General features: G+C 53.5%; 7 protein-coding genes across 7 annotated transcripts; 4 read left to right on the forward strand and 3 right to left on the reverse strand.

The window, feature by feature from the left end:
* Positions 1-232: 232 nt before the first annotated feature.
* J4E86_009084 (uncharacterized protein) lies at positions 233-1,492 on the forward strand (the record flags this gene model as incomplete). The annotated part of the gene is made up of 2 exons (XM_051449591.1): positions 233-364; positions 413-1,492. 2 exons carry the CDS (start codon positions 233-235, stop codon positions 1,490-1,492), a joined length of 1,212 nt encoding a protein of 403 aa, XP_051299445.1.
* A 188-nt stretch (positions 1,493-1,680) lies between these two features.
* J4E86_009085 (uncharacterized protein) lies at positions 1,681-3,583 on the reverse strand (the record flags this gene model as incomplete). The annotated part of the gene is made up of 3 exons (XM_051449592.1): positions 1,681-1,867; positions 1,925-3,306; positions 3,356-3,583. 3 exons carry the CDS (start codon positions 3,581-3,583, stop codon positions 1,681-1,683), a joined length of 1,797 nt encoding a protein of 598 aa, XP_051299446.1.
* A 2,248-nt stretch (positions 3,584-5,831) lies between these two features.
* Positions 5,832-7,963, forward strand: J4E86_009086 (uncharacterized protein; the record flags this gene model as incomplete). Its single annotated transcript, XM_051449593.1, has 3 exons — positions 5,832-6,252; positions 6,305-7,047; positions 7,820-7,963. The coding sequence occupies 3 exons, from the start codon at positions 5,832-5,834 to the stop codon at positions 7,961-7,963; spliced, it is 1,308 nt and encodes a 435-aa protein (XP_051299447.1).
* Positions 7,964-11,522: 3,559 nt separating this feature from the next.
* J4E86_009087 (uncharacterized protein) lies at positions 11,523-12,668 on the reverse strand (the record flags this gene model as incomplete). Its single annotated transcript, XM_051449594.1, has 2 exons — positions 11,523-12,157; positions 12,188-12,668. 2 exons carry the CDS (start codon positions 12,666-12,668, stop codon positions 11,523-11,525), a joined length of 1,116 nt encoding a protein of 371 aa, XP_051299448.1.
* A 2,315-nt stretch (positions 12,669-14,983) lies between these two features.
* J4E86_009088 (uncharacterized protein) lies at positions 14,984-16,524 on the forward strand (the record flags this gene model as incomplete). The annotated part of the gene is made up of 2 exons (XM_051449595.1): positions 14,984-15,212; positions 15,266-16,524. The coding sequence occupies 2 exons, from the start codon at positions 14,984-14,986 to the stop codon at positions 16,522-16,524; spliced, it is 1,488 nt and encodes a 495-aa protein (XP_051299449.1).
* A 1,340-nt stretch (positions 16,525-17,864) lies between these two features.
* J4E86_009089 (uncharacterized protein) lies at positions 17,865-18,551 on the reverse strand (the record flags this gene model as incomplete). Its single annotated transcript, XM_051449596.1, is given in 2 exon segments — positions 17,865-18,453; positions 18,472-18,551. 2 exon segments carry the CDS (start codon positions 18,549-18,551, stop codon positions 17,865-17,867), a joined length of 669 nt encoding a protein of 222 aa, XP_051299450.1.
* A 1,209-nt stretch (positions 18,552-19,760) lies between these two features.
* On the forward strand, positions 19,761-20,940 carry J4E86_009090 (uncharacterized protein; the record flags this gene model as incomplete). Its single annotated transcript, XM_051449597.1, has 3 exons — positions 19,761-20,445; positions 20,499-20,875; positions 20,935-20,940. The coding sequence occupies 3 exons, from the start codon at positions 19,761-19,763 to the stop codon at positions 20,938-20,940; spliced, it is 1,068 nt and encodes a 355-aa protein (XP_051299451.1).
* Positions 20,941-21,698: the final 758 nt, after the last annotated feature.

The raw sequence follows: 21,698 nt of genomic DNA on the forward strand, positions 1-21,698 counted from the left end.
TGTTCCTTCAGCACATACCGAATGCAATGTCGACTTACTCTCGTTCTCCGCGCGCACGCCAGGCTGGACCTGCCTTTCTGGGACGCCCCGCATCGCCGAAGGGCGGGATCGGAATGACATCGACACACGATAAGACGCGATTTACATAATCCTCCGCCCTACACGCCGCCCACATGTACTTCAGCTCAAGGCTTTGTCTTTGCAACCCTTGCAATCTGACAATACGGGCATCATGCGGTGGAATTGGGTAGCTGCTGTCGCAAGTGCGGCTTGCGTCTCTTCACACGCAACTCATCATGTCGAAGACCAACAAGCCTTTTCCCAAGACCGACTAGATGAATTGGAGAGGAAGTGGGGTACAGATGTGAGTGTCATTCCAGCAGCATCCGAGTATTAGCTGACAAGTGCATAGTGGGGTTTCTCTGGCATCTCAACTTTCGCTCACCTACCGCATACGCGCTGCTTGACACACCCAGAGACGACCTACGACATTGCCATTCTCGGTGCGCCTTTCGACACTGCCGTCTCCTACCGACCCGGTGCTCGATTCGGACCCCGTGCAATCCGCGCCGGCTCAAGCCGTCAGACGTCCTTCCGAGGCTTCAACCCCCGAGCCAACCTCAACCCGTACACGTCATGGGCGAAGATCGTAGACTGCGGAGACATACCAATCACGCCCTTCGACAACACGTTGGCGTTGAAACAAATGAGCGAGGCCTTTCTCGAGCTGGGAAAAAGACCTGCGACGGAGAAGAGCACGGAGAGTGGGGTGCAGTATCTCAAGAAGCCAAAGCTGCTGACTCTTGGCGGAGATCACAGCATTGCACTTCCAGCTCTGAGGGCGTTGAAGGATGTATATGGGCAGCCGATTGCCGTGGTACACTTTGACGCCCACTTGGATACCTGGCATCCGGCGAAGTACCCGTCCGCTTGGATCGACCAAGAAGACCCTTCTACACAGTCGTTCTTCAATCATGGCAGTATGTTTTGGATTGCAGCCACTGAGGGTCTGATCGCAAACGACTCGAGTGTACACGCGGGGCTGAGGACGAGACTGTCGGGTGATGAACCAGAGGACTATACCGACGACTCGCAGCAAGGCTGGATTCGCATCGCAACAGACGACATCGATGAGATTGGTGTAAAGGGCGTCATCACCTCGATCATGAACCGCGTGGGCACAGAGATGCCCGTCTACCTCAGCATCGACATCGATGTGATCGATCCTGGACTCGCACCGGGCACGGGCACACCTGAACCAGGCGGCTGGACTACGCGTGAGCTCATCCGCATATTGAGAGGTATTGAGGGCATGAATGTTATCGGTGCAGATATTGTGGAAGTCAGTCCTGCGTATGACGGCGCAGCAGAAACGACAGGAATGGCAGCGGCGCAGGTCGCGTACGAGGTACTTACGAGTATGGTACGGAAAGGCCTTATCGAACAGGCACGAACGAAGGTCACGACATACGAGGACAAGGATGAGTTGTAGACCACAGCACATTGATCGCGGAAGAAACATGGATATGAAGAGTATCAATGAAGAATAGTGTAAGATACATTATATACAAAGAACCTAGATACGGAGCCAATCTCTCAGTGAGCCCTCTAACCCGACCCAAAAAAACGCCATGCAACCAAACATTGACCCAAACAGTAACTCCCCCAAGAGAAACGCGTCTAAATACCAGAATCAGTCTGATTGTACGGTCTATCCCCATCCGGCGCGCTTCCCTCCGCCCAATAAGAATCCCACTCATCACAGCCCTGCTTCAACACACTCGTATCGCCCAGCGTACCCTGAATCTCACTCATGCGCTCCATAAACTGCAGGCTGAGTCCCTGGCTCGCATGCCATGCAATGTGACTAGAGGTAAGAAGTCAGTATATGTCTCAAATGCACCTTCGTACAGCCAGGACTTACCAGTGCATAATCCACATGCCGGGGTTATCAGCAGGGAAAGCAATGAGCATGTAGCCGCCGGCGGGCAACAAAGCAGTGTCACGACGAGTCGGGTTGTTGAAATTGAGGCCGTTGGTGGATCCGTCCCAGGTACCTGCGCCGCGGCCCACGATGTAGTAGTCGTGGCCGTGGAGATGGATGGGGTGGGGAAGGGCGATCTTAGAAGTCGATTGGATGTACCACATGTACCAGCCTTCTTTGTCCATGGTGTACACGTTGCCGTTTGGACCGATGGAGCGGGAGCCTCCAAGCACAGTTTCGAGCGAAGGATTGTTCCAGTCTACGACGTGGGGCGTGCCGTCGATTAACCACCGGAAAAGGTTGTCCTTCGCAGGGTCCGCAAAGGAGTCTACGCTCATTTTGTGGTTTTGAACCTCGCCCATTACGGAGGTAGGGACGGTGTTGGGGACGAAGGGGATGAGGTTGGATGAGGACTCGTCGTCGCAGCCTGCGCGCATTGTGACTGAGGACTTGAATGTGGGGTTTGAGGTACTGGATGCGCCGTCGTAGTGCAGGATCGCGCCGACGGGCTTGCCGGCTGAGGCGATCTTGTTGCTGCCACAGCTGCCGGTTACGACCCGGAACCAGTAGTTGTCGACGGTTTGGTTGGCGGTGATGACTACGTCGTACCGTTGACCGATCTGCAGGGTCAATTGGTCGGTGACGTACGACTTGATGGGCACGAAGTCGGAGGTGAGGACCGTGAAGGGGTGGCCGTCCATGGACACGCTGAAGGTGCTGTCGACGGCTGTGTTGATGAGTCGGATGCGGTACTTCTTTCCTTTTACTACGTTGATTCTGGCGTACTTCCCGTTGTCGTTTGCCGCGTTGATGTGTGTGCCGTTGACGAGGATATTGTCGGGCGAGGGGGGTCCACGCTGAGAGTGCTGGGCGACTTCGTTCAGTGTGAAAGCGGGTACGTAGTACCAGTCAGTGATGGGGAGAGTACCCAGGTCGACGTCGTAGTTGGCAGTAGCTGGTCCATCGATGATCATGGTACCGACAACACCATCACCATATTGGGCTGAGAAGTGAGAGTGGTACCATGTTGTACCGAATTGAGTTGCCCTGAACTTGTACTGACGGGTTCTTCCAGGAGCGATCGGGCATTCGGTGATTCCCGGGACGCCGTCATCCTGGCAGGAGTTCAGCTGTCTAATACCGTGCCAGTGGATACCGGTTCCGTTATGCTCGAGGTTGTTCTTGACATTGATGATGACTGTGTCACCCCACTTTGCTCGTACGAGTGGTCCAGGATATTGACCGTTGATGAGCATCATCTCCTTGGAAGTACCACTTCCATCGGGATTGGCCCTGGTAACATTGGAGATCTCGAAGTTGTACTGTCACGTGTCAGCATCTATTCGAGCAGGAATTCTTGGATATACTTACAGTCACGGTGGTGCCGTCCGGGGGAGACTTGGCATCGAAGTCGGTGGCAATGCTGTAGCCATTACTCCAGCAGTTTCGTGTCCGTGCTGTGTTGGTGCAAGCACCATCTTGCCTCTTGACAATCTGGTCAAAAGTTGGGAACTCATCGGATAATGGTTCTGCCCGTAGAGGACCAGCGAGTGCAACTGATCCAAATGAAAACCATGCGGCTAATGAAGGGAGCAACATGATGGTGTGAATGCAATATATCAAGGCGAAGAAAGAACGGTACCGGGTCGGTATATATGAAGAGAAGCTGACCAGGCCAATGGATGTCGAATGGTTCCTGGAGTTAATCAATGTAGGGCTGGGGCTGACCAGAAAACAGGTGCCATTTATATGAGACACGTCGGAAAGACGCCCCCAAAGTGTAAGTCACAAATGGTGGCGGTAATCTGAGCTTCGCCATGGGTACTGCCCAGGGCGAAGTCAGCCAGCGCCTTCTTTGCCGTGACACCGACTTTTTCTCGCTTAGTGCTGCATGTCAGTTGGACCCGCGTGGTCCAGGTGGTGAGATCGACGCCAGGGCGCCCTAGAAATGCTCATTTCGTGCTATGACACGGGATGGACTTGAACGATCCCGGCCGTGGATAGCTGATGATGAGGGCCGATTAGGCAAATGTCTGGCCTCGGTAGATGCAGCGACCGATGGGCTGAAGCCCAGCTATGGCAGTGGCTCGATTACGTCCATGTCGCCGAGTGGGTAGGAGCGAGGCGAAGTCGATGAAGCCAAGATCTCAGACGGTGCACGGATGTAGCTCCTAATCGGGATTCCGGTATAAAGGGACCACACCAGCGCTAAGTCAGTGGTAGTCCCAACTTTACTCGAAACGGTGCGTGATGGGCGACCTACTCGTGTTGGAGCGTTTTCTTAGGTGAAGGATCCTAGGAGCTCGCGTAAGGTGATGGACCCTTGTCGGATGCAAGATCTATTGAATTACAGATCGGGTACTCCACAAGATACGGCCGCTACTCGAGCATACTCTGTGCTCACCGGAGACGAGAGCCCACATGGAGTGGTTAATTGTGGGTACTGACGTTGTGTAGGATGTGCCTTAGGCCTGATGCAGAATCTGTTTGCGACGTGACAAAAGCATCAAGAACGCATGCCACTCGTGCGAAGCATGTGGTCTGACCCACGCGATCGGAAGACGGGAATACGACCGTCCCATCCGGTACCGAGGAAACTTCCTAAGGCGATTCCAATCAAATGTTGAGCTCTGTTACCAAAATAACATCGTACGGCATATACGGCGATTGAGCAGGGACCAGCCAAATCCAAAACCCACTGGTTCTTCGAGATTGTACCCTCAGCCGAGGTCATAGTCAGGCTGACAGAAGTATCCAAGACAGCGGTATCCCTTCCGGTCGCTTGCTGACGTTGAACGTCCAATCTGGACATTGAGACCCCCTTGGGCTGTGGCGTAGACCGACTCCAACATACACGGGCTTATCAGGATCTTCATAAGCTACATGGTGTAAGAGGACTACATGCTCGGTATGGCATTGCCATTATTCGCCGACTGCAAGTTAGCATGATGTGCCTTCCATGCATGCTGTGTAGCTCGACATGCGGTTCCAGGGATGGCCTTCCGACCCGTGAACTTACTCGGTGGCTTCGAATGACCAAGATCCAGGTCATTCATCCAGATGAACGGCCGACAGAGCGGCCGCTAGAAAAGCTTGTGACTATCGCATTGGATGCGACTATCTCGGACAATCGCATGCGCCCGCGAATAGACACGAACGGGGAGAAGGAAGTGCGAATTTCAACGCTCGGACCGGCATGCGCGGCTACTGGGAACGCGCTGGAAACAGGAGCGCGGGTTCATCAGCGACTGGCCAGCCTATCATTAGTAAGTTCGACCAACTGAGCGGGCAGGTTTGCTGCAAGTTGGTGCAAGAATATGCGGACGTTGGGGCCGAGTGAAGTGACGTGAACACTAAGATCGGTTCAGGGGGGTGGGCGCTAAGCCTAGCACGGATCGGCACTAATTTCAGTGGCTTTCCATAGCGGCCGCACATACATGGGTGCCTTCGCCTCCTCCACTAAGCACCACTTTCTTCCTTCTGCAGAGCGATGCGACGCCTTACGAGGGCTAAGTACTGATGAGGCGCAGAACTGCGCTTGACGTCTTCACGAATTGCTGACCGCCCGCCCCGCCCACCTGTTCCAGTCTGTCACAAGCTCGCTTCCGTGTTGACACTGTTAGATCAAGCACTTGCCATGACTATTTTCATTGCATCTTCGATCCATGTCGGCTTACTCGGGGGTCGGGGCACAGCTCAGTGCGCAAAAGATAAGCCGTATTTGTGAAGAACCTGCTGGGCTTGATCATCATACAAGGTACAAAAGAGGTCATGGCCCACTGACTCTGCATACCACATCCAGCGTATCATACCTGTACTTTCAGTCGTTGACTTGACTTGCTTCAAAATGTATTCTCGTTCTATATTCCTCGCGGTGGCTGCCGCCTCCATCACCCTCGTCAAAGCCGATGACCCCTTCGGGAGCTCCGGTGGTATCTGTTACGCCTATGGTGTTGACTTTATCGACGAGGGAAGCTACTTCATCGACTCAGAGTCTACCGAGGACTTCTCTGCTGTAACATATTTCAGAGGTTGCAACGCGGATGGTATGGCAGATGTCGTGCTCGTCGCGCCTGACGTGGAGGAAACCACTGGCGAAGAATACTTGTGCGACAAAATTCCAACGACACCTGACGATGTGAATCAAGTGGCAGACTGTCCTATCAAGAAGAACCAGATGAGCTCAGGACACTGGCTACTTCTGATTCTGGGAGACAATGAAGCCAACGAGGACGGCTCGAATGGTCAGCCTTTCGCATGGCAGAGAGGTATGGCTTCTTGTGTTCAATAACCGAACAACACATTTACTAAAGAATCCAGATCTCTACCTGACTGTCGGCACGAAAGTCACCAGCACGTATACTGCGACAACCACAGACACCAAGACTGAGACGCCTACTATCACTCAAACTGTCACTACCACCTCGACTGATGTCGTCACTGCTGGACCATTCTCGACTGTCACGATGCCTAGTGGCACCGCTAAGAAGGTCAAGACAATCAGGCCAAAGGCAGTCACTGAGACAACTACCAAAACCATGACTCGCACCAGGCATTCTTGGACCAAGAGCTTTGGCGTCACCACTAAGACTGTCGAAGCCACGTGCACTACCCCGGCCCACGTGGGCAAGCCTGACAAGCCTTGCGAGTACTCGCCCACCAAAGTTCACGCGGCGGCTATCGAGACACCTACCACCATCCCCAAGTTCCACCGCTGGGTTCGCAAGGGCGACCGCGAAGTCGACTATGAATGGGCGCGTGCCCGCGTCGAAGCCGCAAAGCAGAGACGTGCGGATAAGGCTGGACAGGTTCAGCGCCGCGCTCCTGATGCTCCCACGACAACTGTTACTTACGAGACTCCTGTCGCAGTACTCGCTACTGTGACTGCACCAGCTATCACCACAACTGAGAGTGTTCTTCTCACAGAGTCTGCTACAGAGACACTTCCTCCTCCTACTGTTCTTTCCGGCCTCCTCACCTCAACTACCACGCTGCCGACTCCCACTAAGACCAAGTCCAAGTTTGCCTTTACTACTACGACCGAGGTCATTACTTTCGGTCACGTATGGACTACAACAACGACGGTACTTCCTACCTCGTCAGTAAGCGCTTGCAAGAAGCACGGTGGGCATTTTTGGTGGATCTAGTGAACCATGTTGGTGCTAAATTCGGGCCGTTAACTATTTGATTTCTATTCTGCTGTTCTTCAAGCGCGCATTACATTTAATTACAGTGCACGGCACAAGATAGACGAATTCACGACTACTCTACACAATCGATGCTTCCAACGTTCTTGCCATTGCCGTGTTTGTGAACATGATCATAGCACCGATGCCTCCGCTTAGTCACAGGCGCCTTGCATCGTCAGCTCACCCGCGTCTTTTGAGCTGTTAACACGTCAAGTCACGACATGCACCTCGGTACACTCGGATCTGCTCCCTGCCATGCACGCAACAATGAGTCCGGCTCGCAAGGTAGAAGTCCAAGTAAACTTACTACGCCACGGCAACCGCCTTAACGCCCTGAGATAGGCGCTAACATGCTGACTCGTGCAGGCAAACCCCTGTTCATGTGGCTTTCTCACCTGCGGCCAGCACAATACCATACATGTGCAAGCACGCCTCTTCTCTCGACGTGACACGAACCAAAGTCCCGGCATAAAGCCACATCAATAGCCCCAGAGGTGGGAACACAAGGGTCGTGCAAGCCTCCGGCCGCATAGCGTGCCGCCGTGTCCACCATCTCACGCCGTATCGTGGCAAAACATCGAATCATGTGGGTCTACCATCGTTGAGGGCTCGGTGGGGTACACGCCCGCTAATTCGATCGCTCCAGGGTATGGATCTCCTCTCCGACGTCCGAACGCCTGGTGCTAGTGTGCGTGTCATAGCAGATAGCGAGAAGAGAATTTTGAAGCCTGGCCCCAAAGAAGAGATGAGCGGCACAGAGAGGGCAACAAGGGCGGTTTGTGGCAGATAGATGGCGATGGCAGAGGCACGGCAAGTGCGTGCCGTCTGACTGCTCATCGATGGAATCAGCACATTGCCGTGTTCCTGCTTTCCGCCCTCATCGCAGGTTGCACAGTCACCTCTCCGCGACCGACCAAGGCGGATGATGTGGCGTAAGCCTCACCGATGACATAATTCTGGCCTCCGGAGCGACAAGCGTAAGCCCAGCGACCGTATGTCTCAGCAGAATGCGGCGTGCAGAGGGCCAAGAAGAGTTTCAGCTTTTGGACCTCGTGTCGTGAGTCAAACCTGCCAGCGATGTCACAGTACCTCTCGTGTTTATCCCCGAGAAGGGCCAAAAAGCTTAACCTTTTCCTTGGGGCTGCAGCATAACAGACGGGTTATTTTTTTATTCATTCTTTCGCTACCAGAAAACAAGATCCTGCACGTGCATGGATCCTGCAGGCCTCAACAGCATGTTCACTTTCCCTCCTATCGTCCGATGCAGTCTCGCATGTGGGCGCAGCGGCTTACCTCCGATGACAAGCGAGTTGTCAACACTGATGCGCCCCGCAGTCAGTTCCAAGGTTTTCGCCATATACGAAACGTCCACTTTCCTGCTGAAAGCTCGCGATCACACATCGTATCATGGTGGAGCAGTGGGTTTCGAGACTTCGAGCTCCAGAGGCGTATTTTTAGCACGCCTTACATTGCTAGCGGTGCGGATCGGAACGACAACTGGAACCTTAACACGAGGATGGTAGCCAACTACCGCCTTGGTATTTGCAGCGTCGCGTTCCCATTGGGTGGGCCCAGGGGAACAGCTAAGCCTTCAACGGGTGGCCTCGCATCGTATTTTCGCCTTCGTTTTCTAGTTCTGGAACAGCTGGATGTGCTTTTTGAACTCCATGCTTGTAACTGCCTGGCTTACTCATTGTACCAAGCTTTTTGTCTTGACAGTTGCTTTTGCATACTTCGCGTGGCAAAGGGTCCATCAACCAAACTCCTATCGTGTCGGTACCGAAAAAACAGAAACGAAACCATTTTTGCTCCGGCAGTGGACTCGATTACCTAAAGCAACTTTCTCATCCGGGTTAGATCTGCGAAACGTCAAAAAATATTCCCGAGGCCAAGTACGGAAGCCAAGATGGCCGAAAGTTTCCGAGCCGGTGAACGTGGAGACCATGAAGACGGTTTGTACTGGGGAGTCAGCTAAGCTCAGTCCTGCGGTTTCTGTGGAGTATTGAGGCTCACAAGATGCGTCTATCAACTTTACTCTATCTGGAGGTGTAACGCGAAAGACGATGGTAGTGGAGTTGTGGAGTCGACAAAGCTTTTGTGGGTATGTGGAGTTGACTGTCAAGGCATCCCTGGTAGGCGCCTGGCAAAGAACTTCGGCATGTGTATAGTCAACATTTGACTTCGCTTGACCATGGCTGTGAAGGCACGTATTCATCAGCTTGGCACTGACAGACTTGCGAAATCGATAACGACAGGGTACTGTGCTGACTGAGTTCCGCAGCAAGGCTTCCTCACGCTTGACTCGTCGAGATATGCACTGGACCCCAGTTCAGTCATCAGCCACTCAGACCGAATGCTTACATGTCTACCCACTGATACGACAAGGCCTGACCCAACGGGTCGCGTTGACCTCTGCAATCACGAGCGTGGGCGTCTAGGCAGCACTGAGTCCAAGACACTGACCGACTCTTCTCTCGTGATGTGCAATGCTTCATCAAGCCACAACAATACTTCGCCATCGGTATCATCGCCCCGAAGTTGTATCACGCTGACTGCTGCCTCACTGATACCTGAATCGGATCATGGGCACTCGTGTCGGAGAGTCATTGCTCCACCTGGCGTCCTCGAAGAAAGGCAATGCTAACACGAGTATGCAAGCTCAGCAACATCGCTCACAGCCGCATGACACGGTACTTCAACGAGCACCAGATAGCCAGGCACCACGGGGCCGTCCATGTCCTCGACCGGAACCTGCGCCAGTACTCAACTCATCACTTACGTCCGTACCATCGCCATCATCGAGGCGCCCATACTCAAAATATGCACGTAGTCACAACTCTAAGAGTATCTCGCACACCTTAGCACCTGAATCTCACCACCCACACCCATACTAACATATGCACATATTTTATAACTCTGATAGCATACCGATAACTTTATTACCTATACCTCCGCCTATGTCCTCCATAGCGCCCCCACAGACCCCAAGCTCAAAACCCAAATCCAGACCCCCATAACAAACCCGCCATCGCAATCTCAACCGTAGACGCCAAAATCCACCGTAGAACTAGAACTAATCCACGTGCTCAACACCCGCAATAGTATGTATGGCAATCTCCCGTCGCATTCGCTTCTCACATTAGGACCGCACTTCGGTGACTACTCCGCCAGTTCACCATGCTCCGCGACTCTCCCACACCCGTGCGCCTCCGCAAGGCTTGCAGACCCAGACCCAGACGCCAAAAACCTCAGCATTGAGCCTCAACCGCACCGTCTCTGCCAGAGTAGTCTAATGATTAGATTAGCCGCAGATTTTCATGAATCAAGGTTCGGAAAAGCGTACATGTAGCGCCGAGAGTAGCGCCGCTGAGGCGACTATCGAGTCAAGCGTTCTGGCGTCGTTGATGGTATCGAACTCTAAATTGCCACGGCCACGTGCGACGGAGCGGGCTAGGGAAAGTTTGTTTGATGCGAGACTGGCTACCCGCGCGATGGAATATGGTGGTGTGGAATGGTAGTGGGAGTTTGGCGGTGGGCGGCCATGTGGAAGCCACGGCGGTTAGGATAGTGTGCGAGCTATTGTGTGTGGAGGGGGTCGGCGAATGAAGGTGGCGTGTCAAACGCCGAGGAGGGGGGAGGGGGGTTTCTGGGGGCAGTATGTCCGAGTAGGGGGTAAGGGTGTGCGAAGACTTGAGGAGATGGAACGTACTGATGCAGTCGAACGATAGCGATGTTCTAGTATGTAGTCCTCAATATCTTCACAACTTGTTGTATTCCTATCTAGACATACAGCTGCAATTCACATGTCCCAAACACCCTTTGCGAACCCTCCTACCACACCACCTACATCCTGTCCGCTACAAGCTGTCGCATGCGTACAGCAGGACCATCACATGGCTCCCGGCAACGTCGTGTCCCCTCGCACACAGCACTCACGCACCCTGCATTTCCGACACGGCGCACCAAAGATAGCATCCTCGATCCCTCTTAGCCAAAAAACACGCATGCTGCAGGGTCCCAACAAGTCTCGGAAGCGCCATCATGCAGGGAATGCGTGATGGTTGCGAGGGAGGTGGTACATGTACACTAGGAATGGCTGGGCGAGAATGGATATCCCGAATTGATGCAGGCCAAGCGTTTGTACGAGGGTTGAGGCTCTGCTCGCCCGATCGAAGAGTCTGTGGGCGGCGATGCGGGATAGGTGGTTTTGTCCTTGCTCGGGATGGGATGGTTGTGTGAGAGATATGATGGCTTTGGTGGTCCGAAGGCTTTGATCGTGTCGTATGATGTCGAGGACGATGATGAATGGAAGGCGAAGGCGTTGCGTTCATCGCGTGCTCCAGCCCAACTCAACCCTCCATCTCCCAGACCAGCGTCTCCCGCCCTTCAAACTGCATCACCGTCCACGCATGCTTGCCCCCAAAAGCCTGCGCGCTCATTGCGAACCAATCTGCCTCTTCGCCGTGCATCCCATCCCCTCCTTCCATATCCACATCCACATCCATATCTTGCGTCCCATTAACCTTCTTCTCTCTCTTCTTAAACCCCTCCTTTCTCACCATCAGAAAAAGATCGCGCATAAAAGCCGGTCCCATGAAGCCCCTCCACCGAACCGTAACCATACCCCTCTCCCCAACGCCTCGACCCAGATCAGGAACTTCGTAGCGTGACAAATGCGGGTTTATATCATCGCCCACCTCGACCCTTGGAGAGCCCAACTGAAGCATGTGAATCCACTCCAGCAGCCCCATCGCCTCATCCTCATCATAAACATCCTTCAGCCCCGCAACACTCACCCTAGGCACGCGCACCCCACCCAACCTCCTCTCCTCAGGCAGAACATCGCACACCCACGGCGCATGCTTCTCAATCAACTCCCTGCCCTCCCCCAGCGCCTCCCTCGACGTCGGACTCGCATTATAAAACAACCACGTCAGACTCTTATCCAGCACATTCCTCGCCGCCCACTCCAACCTCCCAAACCCTTTTTTCCCATGTTTCATACTGCTCTCACGTAAATCGTATTCAACAACCCACCGCTGTTTTTGGTGTTTCCTTCCCCCGTCTTCCACGGGTACACCCTGCAACCCGCAGCGCTCGTACGACGGGCGCGTAAGCTCCATGCGCAACACACCGTTATACAGCTCGAATCGATCGTCCAACAAGGCTCGTCCTTCGCTCAGCATCATAATGTTGCCTTGTTTGATATACGTGTTCAGGAAGTCGGCTTCGAGGATTTCGGAGAGTGACATGTGGACGCGCGCGTATTGGGTAAGGGCGGGGCTGTCGGCGCGGTGGAATTCGTTCTTGACGAGCTCGTACATTTCTTCGGGCAGGATGAGGTCGACAGTGTGGCTGTATTTCTGCGCAGAGAAGGCGGAGAAGGGTTTCTTTTTCGTGGAGACATTTTGCGGGTCGATGTAGCTGGGGAGGAGGCTGTGGGAGAAGAAGATTTTCGTGTCGGGGGCGGAGGAGGGGCGGTGGATGTCGAGCATCGTGAGGTATTAGGAGGGAAGCGCGCGCGCAAGAGTGGGTGTGAAGGAGTAGTGGTGGTGTGGTGGTGGTGGAGCTGCGCGAAAGGTGCGGGCCGAACTTTTGTCGCGTGGGGTTTCGGCAAGACGCGTTGCGCGGGCCTATGACGCATGGGCTGGCGCGTTGACATGTGAGCGGCCATTTGTAGTCTCGCGGACATCATTTTTTAATCTTGAGTATATTTGCGTTACTATGCGTCTCTGATCTAATTAGACTACATCCGTGACTGATGTGTACGGGCAAGTTTTGCGCATGAGCATGAACAGGCACCTACGCACGAGAGCGCATATGATGTAGGCATTGAAATACATTTGCACCACGATAAGGTCGAGCAAGTCATGTTAGGGAACAAAAATAGTTGCCAATGTATTCGAAGCGGCAAGTGAGGCGTGCATTAGTAGGATGCTGACACGAAACGTAGAGAAGAGTCATTCCGAAGATATGTGCAATCTTGACACAGTAGTCTGTTACAAAAGAACCCAATGTACATGAACCATTGATGTATTGTGTAGAGCCCATAAGAAATCCGCAGATGAGAGATCTACAATGTGCGTGCTGGGGGATGACAGATGTACTGACCCCACCGTATTCTCGGGGTCTGGAAGGCGGAAGGAAATGCGACATGTGTGCGTAAGGAGAAGTATGTTTTCAGTAAACGCGTTTACTATTGTTGCGGTAGGAGAAGGGTATTGATAGAGGTATGCGTCAGAGATATTATCGTCTATTCATGAAGATCGTGTTGAACGTCTCGTAGACCGCGTCTTCGCAATCAAGCGGACAGCAGCTTTCTGAACCGGTCGCGGCTTGCCGATATGATGCCCCAGTCTGAATCTGGTGATAGCGCAGATAGAGCACGGTTTGCCGAATTGCTCCTTACGGGCATTGTGGAATTCTCGAGTACGGTAGAGTTGTAGGGCCAGCGCTTCCACGTCAACGCGCAAGACCCATACTGAGCCGGGATTGCCTCTGATGTGGTGAGAGGCGAGAACAGTGGCGGCGGAGATGTGGTATTGCATCTGCACTTCATCGACTGTCTATGGGTCTTTGTTAGCTTGTGCGATCAGAAATGGAGAGAGCCAATGGGATAAACGCACCAAGGTCTGACGGTAGAAGCACCCTTCACAAGCCGTAATGATACGTTTGACAAGTGGAAACGGATAGGTGTCTAATGCCACAAAACAATAGATACACCTCCGAGGGGCATGTTGCAGCCATAGTCGTCGATATACGATATGACTCATATCTGGATGAACGGCACCGTACCTGTCCAGCTGAGCGAATGGCAGATTGAATATGTTGCATTGTCGAACGAGATGCGAGCAGTACCCCTCAACGAATTCATTGCATCTTCTGGATGTGCGCGACAGGGCATTGAAAGGATGTGGAAGTACATGAAGAGAGAAGATATCTGCAGCCCAGCGATGACTGTCTGCACCTTGGGTCAAGTCTTCTTCGTCCTTGATGCTCCGCTTCTGCTTCTCCGATACGTCGTATCTACTCTGAGTCTCAGTGAGACCCGGCAGCCGACAGCATGGGTGGATGAGGTAGGACAGTATCTGGTCAACGATCTCGACAGGCAGCGTTTCCAACTTGCTCAACTTGACGTGGGAAGATGAAGGTGTGACGTTGCTGTATTGCAGTGGATTGGGCAATGCGACTGCCCCGCGGTGACGAATTTTAGACGAGGCTGGAATTGGATGTGGTGGTACAGGATTCTCGTGACTGTCAACCAGCAACCGTCCAGTAGTAGGAAGCGAAGAAGGGACCAGCCCTGAGGCGACGGTATTCATTGAGGCCATGAAGAGGAGAAATAATGAGCGACAGAATGGAAACGAGCAGACTCTTCACCTTGCTTATAGAACAGGCTGTGAACCTTATACAGGACAAAGGTCAAAAAGTGACGAGTAGAAGCATGCAGGACAGCGGAGCTTCCCACCAACGAGGGGAGAAGTGTGCAGAAAGCTGCATTGCTGCTGCTGTGATTCGTCTAGTGGTCGAGAATCCCGGGCAGCTGTGTAGCAGTGTGCAGCTCATGCACATATTTTCGATACTGCATACTGATATATGCTGAGACTGGCGAAGAAGAAGACGACAAGTCGTAGTGCATGTGCACCCAAGTAGTCCGGGTGGATATCAGACTAGCAAACCGATGCGGCCATCTCCGCCCGGCCCCTTATCGCCTAGCGTCATGTATCATCAACTTACCCGACGGACCACCTTTCGCTCTGTCTGAGACTCGTAACACTGGCCGACAGCGAGAAGCGCGGGAGACAACACCATGGCTGCCCATCCCGACGAGGGACCCGCCGTCGCCCAGCACCCCGCTCCGCCCCCCGCTGGCGCTATCAAGGCTGACCCAGGAGCGGGAGGCGCAACCAAGCCCCGAAACGAGGACGCGCCCGCGCCTGCGCCCGATCAGGACGAAGAGGATGGCGGCGCGTGGGACCAGGCCTCCCTGTACGAGGAGATTCTAGACGAAGTGGAAGCCTTTGAGTACTCGGACGATGGTGAGTCTGGCCAGCATGCGCCTTCCACTTCCACCACCATTGACACCCCATAGGCGTAGACACGTGCACCGCCGACGAGGCCCGCCGCCTGCGCCAGCGGCTCCATGAGATTGGCGCCAGCGCATTTGTCATGGAGAACATCACGAGCGAGAAGATGACGGCGCGCAAGCTGTGCACTGCCTTTGGCGTCAAGATCCCCAAGTTTCTCGAAGAAGCGCCCGACGAGAGCTTCTACCAGCTGCTTGGGCTGGCCATCAACCGCGAGCTGAACAAGCGGCCGCGGCTGGCCCAGTACAAGACCATCGACGACGCTGCGAAGCTGCTGCGCGAACGCAAGAACATCATGGTCATCACGGGCGCCGGCATATCGACGAGTCTTGGCATACCCGACTTCCGCTCCAAGAATACAGGTTTCTACTCACGGCTGCGCGAGATGGGCTACGACGAGCCCGAGGAGGTCTTTGACATCCACAACTTCGACGAGAACCCCCGCACCTTCTACGCGCTCGCCGGCGACATCATACCCGATCTTGAAAAGTGGACGCCCACGCACGAGTTCATCCGGCTGCTGCAGGATAAGGAGAAGCTGCTTACCAACTACACACAGAACATTGACAATGTGGAGGCACACGCGGGCATACGCAAGGAGAAGCTCATCCAGTGCCACGGCTCCTGGGCGACGGCAACATGTCGGAAGTGCAAGTTCAAGGTCCCCGGCGAAGACATCTTCGACTGTGTGCGCGCGCAAAAGCCCGCCGAGTGCAAGCGCTGCAAAGACGAAATCGCCGCCCAGCCCAGCAAGAAGCGCAAGCGAACCTCGAACGGCAATGGCGCACGCAAGAAGCGCTCGAGCGACGAAGACTCAGAGTCCGACGGCGCCTTCGACATCCCGCAGCCCGGCATCATGAAACCCGACATCACCTTCTTCGGCGAAGCCCTGCCCAACGATTTCTTCGACCGCCTCAAAGACGTGGACAAAGACAAAGTCGACCTCGTCATCGTCATGGGCACCTCGATGAAAGTCGCCCCCGTATCCGAAATACCAAACTTCCTCCCCCGGGACATACCGCAGATCTACATCTCGCGCGATCCCATCCACCACATCAATTTCGATATCAACCTGCTTGGCGACTGCGACGTCGTGGTTGCGGAGTTGGCGCGCAGGGCGGGGTGGACGCTGGAACACAAGATGATACCCGAGGGGCAGACCACCGAGGTGGAATTGACGGATGAGGTGGATCATATTTCTACGGTCAAGGTCCATGTTCCTGTCATGACTACGACGAATGGTCATATCAACGAGCAGGCTTGAGCTTAACAGCCTACGACAGACGGCATGGCGTTTGAGCATACATAACAAATGGCGTTGTGAAGGGTGTTTATATGGATATCGGTTTCGGCCGCATGGACGGCGACCCCGTAGGATGGGCTCATGATTCACAATATGGAGTTTCTCGTAGGCTTAGGGCGTTTGTGGTATGGATACGAGAGGAGAGGGATGAAGTGGCGGCATCAGAGATACCATGCAAAGACCCCACCTTTACATTGGGGGAGCATAAGCTGCAGTCTCCATGTGATTACATTTGCTTTTCCTTTCAGAGCTGCATATAGATTCCCTTTCGAAAAATTCGATCCAATGACAACTTGAACTCAGATGAATTTTTCCACGTCATCCTCAGCATCATGGCGATTGAACAAGGGCCAATTCGTCAGCAGCGTGGAATTCCGTAGAGCGATAACAAGTGAATTTAAAAGATGTGAGCTTCCCAGGTTGTAATGTTACTCTCGCACGAGACATGACGCAGTCCGAGGTAGCACCGTGCGGCGTGGGCTTCGTGCTAGCCCTCACACGCCTCCCCCTTGCTGAACATCCACTATCAACCTCACCCCATCTCGACATTGCGGCACTTCCATGATGGCACATCAGCAGGGAACCTTGCGAAGTCGACAAGGCCGTCGCAGCATAGCGAACGCGCTGCTCTCCCCAACGTCATCGGACCCCTCCATCCACACCTACAGACGACCGCGAACACCTCTATATCACGATATGCGGCGGTGAAGCTACACGGCCGGTACTCGTTACAACAAAGCCGACGATGGCATTTAAGAAGTCTGCGAAGCCTGCGGAGCCTGCAGAGCCTGCACAGCGATTCTGTATTGCTTTACGCCGTAGACTGCAGAGACAATACCGGCGATCAGGCCTAGCGGGTTGTCAGCTTCACGCACCCGACACATCCACCTAGTGGACAGAGCTCATGGAGATGCATACTGAGGAATCCGAAGAGGGCTGTCAAGAATAATCCCAAGGCAGCTATGGCAAGGGTGTTCCTGTCACGCGCATGCCTATCGAACCATGCCACGATGCTGTTTGCTGCTGGCGGATTCTTTACTATGCTCAACAACGTTACCAAACGATCGCCCAAGTATTTATACTCAAACTCCTCTGGCAACTGACGGACACGGCCCTCGTGGAGCTTAGCTTGCGGATCGAAATCGTATTTGTCGATGAAATTGTCGAGCGACTGAATTGACCGCTTGTCGTTCGGGAAGAGAAGATATTGTATAGAGTCGAGGACTTCCAACAAGAGCTGTGGTGGCAAAGTGCCTCTGCACAGTGTGAGCGCTGCAAAAAGACGCGCGTGTTGGGATGAGTTACTTCTCTAGACTTTCTCGAAACCCCATGTCAACGTCCTCGTCACGCGAGCGGTAGAGGTGCGCTTTCAGGAAACCAACCTGACGAAACACGTGAAGGATGCCACGTCCTGAATCATATACGAGGTGTTCGGCCAGGTTGTCGGTCGGTCGCAGCCTCACTCTGTACCGTTCCTTCAATTTCCAAGCTTTCAGCCTGCGTCGCTGTGCCAGGGCGCTCTGGCTCTCTTGGCGGACTTTCCGGCTCTGGACAGGTGGGGGGAAGCAGCGCTTGACGAATTTGGCGAAAGGTTGCTGCTCTCCCCAACATCGAGGAACGAAGTCGCCCACCTTGCGACCTTCTGGCAAGTATTGCTTAGAGGCACAATCAATCATTATTGATGCCTGTAGCAAGACTCGTACTGCGTGCTCCCGCGCCTCGGTACTAACATCCGCGGCAAAAAGGCCACTGAAATTTGCCTTACTTTGCGACGCATCGCGGGTCAGGCTGTCGAAGAATGAGACCACCTCTCCGTGACTCGAATACGCCGGCTTCGCAACATTGACCACACAATCGCCGGACGATCCTTTGAATAGCATCGAGTAGTAGCTGAAAAACATCGCATACCTCCCCGGTTCCTCCGCAGCGTCGTCACTGAGGAATCTGTCCGCAATGACTTTCTTTTCGGCTTGCGTTGGCGGCTCCATGCTGACCTGAATACCACATCCAAACTGCATCAGAAGCTGCCCACCTTATACATCTGAACCTTTTGCCCTGTCTGCCTGACAACACACTATGCATCTGGGTGCTCTGCCAGTCTGTCAGGGGCTGTGTTGAACGCCATCACCTATCAGCTGATGCGTGACCCCTGCTCTTCGACGTCATAAGACTACACCCGGCTGTCCGCCAGGCTTGCTTGCGACGGCACGCTGCGCCATCCCATCATCTACCGTTCTCCTGCATGCATTCGGTGGATTGGTGCCTTTGGATGCGCTCGAATCACAGCCTCATCTCATTAGCGACCTTTCCCCCGTGCCAGACTCCGCGCAGACTACGGGCGGACTCTTCAAAGTTGTACAAGAACCCGAGTTGAATACCGTACGTCTTCTCACAAGGAAGCTCTCGTACATGTGGCGATGGCTACATCAACCTCGCTCTCACCAGGCTCGTCTGCGAGGACATCTATGTCGGCACCTGGGCAGCATAGGCAAGCTCTTTAACTACTATCACAGGTCAAATAGGGCTCTGCTGATGAGAACAGGGCCTCTACACCAGACACCACACTTATGCCGATCACGCGTGCTCCTCCACTACCCCCTCATAATCAAGCTCCATACACAACTGGAGCTCGAGTCGATCATCCCTCACCTGCGGTCGCGTTCTCATCGATGGGTCCGCCCCCTACCCCGCCTCCTAACCAAATTGCCCATCCGCCCCCGGCCGATCCTCTCAGAGACCCCAAACCGCTCTTGGGATGCAAGCTTCAGTCAACTGTATATGAGTACAAGCATTGCCCACGCAGCGCTCAACATTGCGCTGCTGCTCTGCATGTGCTGGATAGCTTTGGAAATGCCATGTATAATACAAAGCAAAGCTGGATGACGAAGACACTGAGGAAAGCAAGACTTTGCGACTTCGCTGGATTGATAACCTTCACATTCGCGATGTGCGGAATTGCAAGTGCACCACCGGAACCTTCCATTATAGTGTCGTGCCCAAACAAACTACTTCGTCGGGTAGAGAGAGAACTGCAAAGTCGCCATATGAAGAATCAGTACGCTGTCGGCGTTACATCCGGTCCCGCATTCACACTTTACTATTGCGGCAGAGATGATCCTGCGTTCAGATTAAGATGGTGCATGAGCACTGTCTCTCTCACCGGGCCTGAGCAGTCTCTCTCTCTATGCGGAACCCGCATGTCGTCTGCCCAACACACTCGCTCTCCATATTCAGGCGAAGCAACAATAGCGTGTCTCCTCGAAATCAAAGGCGACCTATATGCTCTCGGTCCAGCCCATCTTTTCACGGAGAAGACTGCCGCCAAGTCTCAAGAGCAGCTGCTAGTCGAGCTGCTACAAATGGACGAAGATGATGATGATGACATCGCTTTCGACGACCACGACGATGAAAGCGATGAGGGCTATGTTTCAACCAATGGCGTCACATCTGAGGAAGATACAATCAACAGTAACACCACACTACCCAGTGATCCTTCCCCTCCATTATCAAAGGTCGTCGACGATCCAAGTAACGACGAAGGAGCCCTCGAAAATCTGACAATAATATATCCTGGCCCAGAAGACCTCCACAAAGATAATACGGACGGTGATTGGGCGGTCACACATATCCAGAAGCATCACCAACAGCTACCGAATCTGTACCTGTCTGAGGGACAGAAAGCTTCTAGGCTTCGACACATTGTAGACGTCTACAGCGAGCCTTCAGGAGACGACACACAACTCATGTCCGAAAAATCTGTTCATATACTCACTTCCTCGTCGACAAAACATGGCATGCTCCTCCCAGGATATGCGAACATATCTGGCCTAAGCGGACGCGGATATTGCAACGTACATATTGTGTCGATGACTGGCTCTGATGGTAACTATTCTCCTCAGGCTAGGCTTATTTAATTGGCTAACTTCATCCTACAGGTATCGAGGCGGGCGACTCAGGGTCTCTGGTTGTTGATGCTCAAACTTCCGTGGCGTATGGACATGTCGTGGCTACGAGTCCCCAAGGCGATGCATATGTCGTGCCTCTCTACACAACGATTCGCCAGCTAAAGGCATTCTTCGAGACCGCCAACGTCCGTTTGCCCGAACCTCTACATCTGTTGTCGCAGATTGCATTACACTACGTTACCACGAAGCAGTTCAGTCAAGCTGAAGAAGCTATCAACGCGTTGACCCATCTTGTGCAGAATGTTTGCAGTTCGCATCAGTGGGAGCGATTGGCATACTGGATCAAGACTTCCACGGCACGAACCAGCCTACTGAATATTTGGGATGAGAGGCTGGTGCAAGTATTTGTGAGTCTACCTCAGCCAATATCTATAGAATCACATCTAACAAAGTCACAGCCCGACAGTCTTGAGAATCGTGGTGCTAAAAAGTGGCTGACGGCGACGTATGCTTTTCGGGAGCGGTTCCGAGCGGAGAACCTCAGTGTGCATGAGTACCGTTTTCGGCCTCATCACAGGTCCTTCAATGACTTTGCGTCAGCAGTACTCCCGCAGTTGTTGGAGGAAGCTAACGCGCCCTACAACACGGCCTCGCGGATGTGTCGACATACTCACGATGGCGTTTACGTGGTCAGCTTGCTTCTAGTCTACAACCATGGCAATGGATATTCCAATTCCGGCTTCATCACCACGATCATCTGCGGATTATTATCGCTACTAGAGGATACCTCCCTCAATCGATATGCACGCAGGTCTGAGCTACCTCGCCGACTTCAATTTGCGAGATACCCTACTGGGCTGCAATACCTAACAATGACCTCTCCGGCATTCGACATACATACATGCTTGATGGTGGCGTGCTCAAGAGCCAGCCTGCAGTGCACCAAATCTATGCAGTTCAATGAGCGGCTTAGATATCTTGAGCCGCTTGTCAAAGGTGGGCTCGCATCTGTATACCGTGCGACTCCATGGCGTGCAGATGTAGACGGGAAGCGCATGTTTGCGGTGAAGAAAATGTTGAAAAGTACCACCACGATTCTCCGATGGTTGAACGAAGAGAGGATTCTCAAGAAACTCCAGACATTCAACGACCCGCATATCGTCGAACTACTGGACTCCTATTGTACCTTGGATAGCTACGTACTCGTTTTCCCACTTGCGAACAGCAACA

The sequence above is a fragment of the Alternaria arbusti genome (assembly GCF_024043155.1).
Source record: "Alternaria arbusti strain BMP 1465 chromosome Unknown scaffold_15, whole genome shotgun sequence".
NCBI classification, from domain to species: domain Eukaryota; kingdom Fungi; phylum Ascomycota; class Dothideomycetes; order Pleosporales; family Pleosporaceae; genus Alternaria; species Alternaria arbusti.